Below are 4,843 nucleotides of genomic sequence, written 5' to 3'. Positions count from 1 at the left end.
CCTCTCTCTCTCTCTCTCTCCCTCCCTCCTCTCTCTCTCTCTCTCTCCCTCCTCTCTCTCTCTCTCTCTCTTTCTCTCTCTCACACACACACACACACTAGATTTCTACCGGGTCTGAGCGCTGAAACTTCCCGAAATCACAAAAGAGTTCCACAACCGGGTCTGAATACCTCGTGACTTTGTTCCCGGTTACCGGGTCTGTATACACTTCGTTTGTAATAAGGTTTGGGATTTTCTTAAAAACAATTTGGGACAATTTTAGTAGCTATAAATGTGTGTTAGTGGAATTGGCAGATTTCTTGTTTGGGAGGTTTATTATATTCAGACTTGGTAGATTTGAGTAATAATATTTAAGGCTTATATAATGTAAGATTCGACCCTCAAATTTCCTTGATACTGTTATTTTCTGCACTTCTGTTCTCTTACTTCCATTGATCTGATGCATAGGGGTGTGTTTTGTTTGCTTTGCTTCGGCAAGTGCCACAGTCACTCAATACAAATATAATGGTCACACAGAGTAATGAGTTTTATGATCGAAAATAAAACACCTGAGGAAGTTTCAGGGGAGTTTTCATAGTTGAAATTGACAGTCAGAGAGCGAAATTGTTGAAAGCATTTATCAGTGAAATCTGAAGCCCGAGATTTACTTTATCCAAATTCACCTAGACTTAATTTTTAAAATTCCAAACTTGCTCAGTTTTGGGATGTATAGAAAATAATGTTTACTGAACCAGAATACTTTCACCAGATTTATGTTTTAGGCTTACAGGATCACATGACAAGGATTTAAATTAAGAATTTCAATGAGGTGCCGTAAAAATTTTTTTGTCACAAAGCATAATTTTAGTGTTATTGAGAGGAGGGGGGGATGTGAAATATGTAAGGGAAAAAAATTATAGCATCTCTATACTGGTGGACATTTTCAATCATAGAAAGCTGTGAGAGCTTTTTAATTTGGCTGGTTAAATCTAGGTTCAGTGCAGGGAAGATTGCTTTACTTTAGTACTTTAGTTGTTTTTTTTTAATTTTTAAAAATCTTGGAATTCTGTTGAGTTATATGTCTATCAAGTCCTCATAAATAAGCCAACTCAGCAAAAGTATCTATTTTCAGCTAAAGAAAATTGGCAGTTTACAAAAGTGCTTACGGGGGGGGGAGGGGACTATACCCGAAGGTTATCTCGCTTATTACTGGACCAAATTTTATCACATTTCACAATGGCAAGCATAGTAAGGAGTCTTAAAATCCGGAATCAAATTTGAGAAAAAAGTTTCGTTTCCATGGATACGGCGGCCACATTGGAATTTGTTGACATGTCTTACGTAATGAATACCGCACTTATTGCTCATGGAAATTGATTGTTTTTTTTTTTTGCATGCGTAACATTAGATGTAAAAATTTGTCTGTTGTTTTTTCTCCTAAACGAATTAGAACATTTTTAATGAATTTTTTCCTGAGGTAGCATTCAAGTTTGCAAAAAATCTGTTAAAATCCACACTCCAGACGCCACCAACAAAAATTTATTTCATGTATCAAAAATTCAACAGACAAATTTTTAGTATTTTATCTTCTCTTCATTCTGTGAAAATTTCTTGAAGATTGGATGAAAAATGGTTGAGTTATTCAAAAAAGTATAGAGGGAAGTCGCGTTTTGAGAGAGAAAAAAGTATTGACTTTATGAGGAAATGGTGGTGACAAACATGCCTGGTATGGGAGAAAATACGGTTTTGGAGGGTTGTTATGCGATGAAATAGTTGTAGGAGAGGCTGAGGAAACTAAAAATGCCTACAACACAAATTCCATAATTACGAGTCGAATCTTGACTTTGGGGGTGTAGGCCCCCCACCCCCCTTAACTCTATCAGCAGTTAAGACATATAGTAAAAACACTGATTTTATCAAAATTGAATTGCTGTAATACTATTTTGTCTAGTATGGCAGCTAAAAAAAACTTTCAAAGTTACAAGTTCTCCTAATCGAGCAGCAAAATTTATTCTTTACAAAAATCCAAAACAAAATTATAGGACATCCCGCGAGCGCTACTTTCATCTCAATGAATGCAAATTGGGGGAGGGGGGGGGGGGGGGGCAAACATTTGTCTATGGCCATTCCTGTAAAAAAAAATTTCAGGGGGGATTGTGAGTGGTTTTTTTGTAAATTGCTTTCTACATTCATTCCTACATTTGTAGTGCTCACATTGTTGCCGACTCACTGCATGACAAATTTTTTGTACATGTTCACTCATAAGTTATGAATTATCATGATCTACTAATACTATTGACTCCCGTGAAAAAATTTTAAAATGTGGAATATCTCTTTGAATATAATGTGCATTTAACATTTTTTAGAAAAGTGTCTCTGACAGTAGATATTGGTTATTATCTTTATAAATCTTATCTTTGGTTACTTGGGTATTCTGAAGTCATACTTTCCTTCCAGCTGTTTTTCAGTGTTTCAAAGAAGTGAAACCATTATCATGTGAATAGCCATTTAGTTTAAGCTAACTTTGTGCGTCACTTTTAATAACAAATAAGTCCATTCCAAATGTCATTACAATTCATTTTTTGTTTCCCATTACCAACTTTAAAAAGATTTTGTAGCTTTGAGTCTGTGTTTTATGGGAAGCAGTACAGTTGCAAAATATTTGTGTGTAGAATTTGAGGTAGACTGGACAATTATTAATTTTTCGGTTTGTTCATGAACGTCATTTTTGTTTATATGCAGTTTGTTGCATTAAACATGTAATGTTTCGAAAACTTCCCTGTAAAAACATATTTTTGTTGCAGAGTCTTGGCATTAGTCCATAGATTTTAGATTAATATCAGCAAATTGATTCTTGTTTTCAGACTATGGCATCGGTAGCCTAGCGGTTAGGCTACTGGACCCGTTATTGGGAGATTGTGGGGTCGGGGGTTCGAGTGTTAGCTGGGTCCGATGTTGTGTTCTTGGGGAATGCACTTTACGTGAATTTCCTATTTGGCTCGGCCCTTTTGTAGATGGATGTTAAACTTGAAGGTCCCGCCTTAAGGGGGAATTAAACCTCCATACCATTTCATCATTGTTTGGTGTTTTTTTGTTTTTTTTTCAGACTGACCTGTGTGGCATTAAATGGCGGAGATTTGCGTCAGAAAATGAGTATGTGGAACCTCTTGATGATCCGGTGCTTATTGGTTTCTCACGCTGCCTAAGCCTCGACATTTTATGTGTTTGGCGGCGGGTACAGAGGAATCCTGAGCAGCGCCAGCCAGACTTCAACAACAGTAAGGAATTGTGGATTTTCTGGTATGGAGACGAGCCAGAGTCATTACGACAAGCGCTGTCCACCGACTTGGGTTTGAAAGGTTAGTATTTGCTGAGAATATGTTTCAAATTGTTTAAAACATCGGAGTTATTTCATTAAATGCTGAAATCTCTTACAAGTTACAGGAAGTCATTGTTAACTTTTGTTGTATTATATAAAGGGCAGTGTCTTGTCATCTGTTGCTGTAGTCATAGCACAGCGCAAGTGTGTGAAATTTCATTCAGTGCTTTACGCACCACCGGTTGAATTTAATTTGGCTCTTCAATAACCAAAATACATTTTTAAAGTAAAAAAGGTCGAATGCATATATAGCTTGTTCACTGTCGTCTGCGGTTAAAAGGAGATAAAGGAAATGGCTCTGTTAAATTTTCGCAGATCTTTGCATACGGGTCTAAAAGTTGGATGTCCAACAGAATCTAAAAGCCCATTCATAAAGATCACTGCAAAATAAGGTTCTGACATGTTTTCTTTGATGTGTACCTAGGGCGTGTAAAAAAAAATAATAATAGGGGATGAGCAGAATACACCTAAACGTTTTAAAGTTGACATGTTTTATTTTCCTCAGCACCACATTCTAACATATACCTAAGAAACACGATTCAAGAGATGTGGTCAGTAATTTTCAAGACTCACGTCGGGGGGGGGAGACAGCCGTGGGATGAAATCTACTATCTTACACTGAAATGAATGGGCAGGGTGGTGTCACTCTTTCAAAATGAGCAATTTGTAGGCAAGGTTACTGTGAGTCATTTATTTTAGTTATAATTCTGTACATGCATCCACAGAGCGGTTTTTGTTATAGTAATGCAGAGCCTAAAGAGAAAAACTTTTTTTTGTTGATTTTAAAAAATATGTTTGTTTCGTCGCTGGCCCTCAGAACTTAGAAGTGTCATGCTTTATTTTTCGTGGGCGTAGGTAAATCAATAAATGAGCTAGAATTATTTTTTTTTATGAGGACGGACAAAAATGAACAAGCTATAGTAATAATGTAATTCATTGAAAAAATAGCTTTTTGTTTCATCTATCAAATGAACTAAAACTCGTTTTTTTGTTTTTTTGTACAGAACTTGAAAGTGGGACATGGGACAGAGACAAAGACAAAGACAATGGGTTGACTTATGAGTGCCGGACATTGCTTTTCAAGGCTTTGCACAATCTCATTGAGAGGTAAGTCATGGGAGATGTTTTGTACATAAATGTGTCATGACGTGGTGAAATCAGGCGCTCGTCAATTTTTTGGCATGTGGAGTTATGGTTATGGTCTTAAAGCTTTTTCATTTGTCTTGCTTTCGATGAAAAAATATCCATTTATCTTGAATACAAGTTGAGATATTTACTATTGGAAAAGGTGGGGGGTCACCTGCACCTGGTCTCAGGGGTAAAATTTCTGAGAAAATGGCTGCCAATGTTTAGTTATTTCCTTAGCTTGAGTGTCTGTGGACACAGAAAATTTACCCTTTTTTTATGCCTTTAATTGACGCTTTTCAGTACAGCCAACAGAGAAATGTGTTCTTAAATAGACTTGGAAGGTGTTGAGCCCCCCCC

The 4,843-nt window shown here is 36.6% G+C and overlaps 1 protein-coding gene across 2 annotated transcripts in view; it reads left to right on the top strand.

The window, feature by feature from the left end:
* Nucleotides 1-4,843, top strand: part of LOC101861116 (mediator of RNA polymerase II transcription subunit 13-like) — a 57,095-nt gene that overhangs the window by 3,566 nt on the left and 48,686 nt on the right. For both annotated transcript variants that reach the window (XM_035969154.1, XM_013081207.2), the window contains exons 2-3: nucleotides 3,086-3,338; nucleotides 4,363-4,465. In XM_035969154.1, the coding sequence (XP_035825047.1) occupies nucleotides 3,086-3,338; nucleotides 4,363-4,465 (356 nt within the window). The remainder of the gene's footprint in view (nucleotides 1-3,085; nucleotides 3,339-4,362; nucleotides 4,466-4,843) is intronic.

The sequence above is a fragment of the Aplysia californica genome, unplaced genomic scaffold, assembly GCF_000002075.1.
Source record: "Aplysia californica isolate F4 #8 unplaced genomic scaffold, AplCal3.0 scaffold00121, whole genome shotgun sequence".
NCBI lineage: Eukaryota > Metazoa > Mollusca > Gastropoda > Aplysiida > Aplysiidae > Aplysia > Aplysia californica.
The sequence above is the reverse complement of the archived record's forward strand: the minus strand, read 5'-3'. Positions and strand labels throughout refer to the sequence as shown.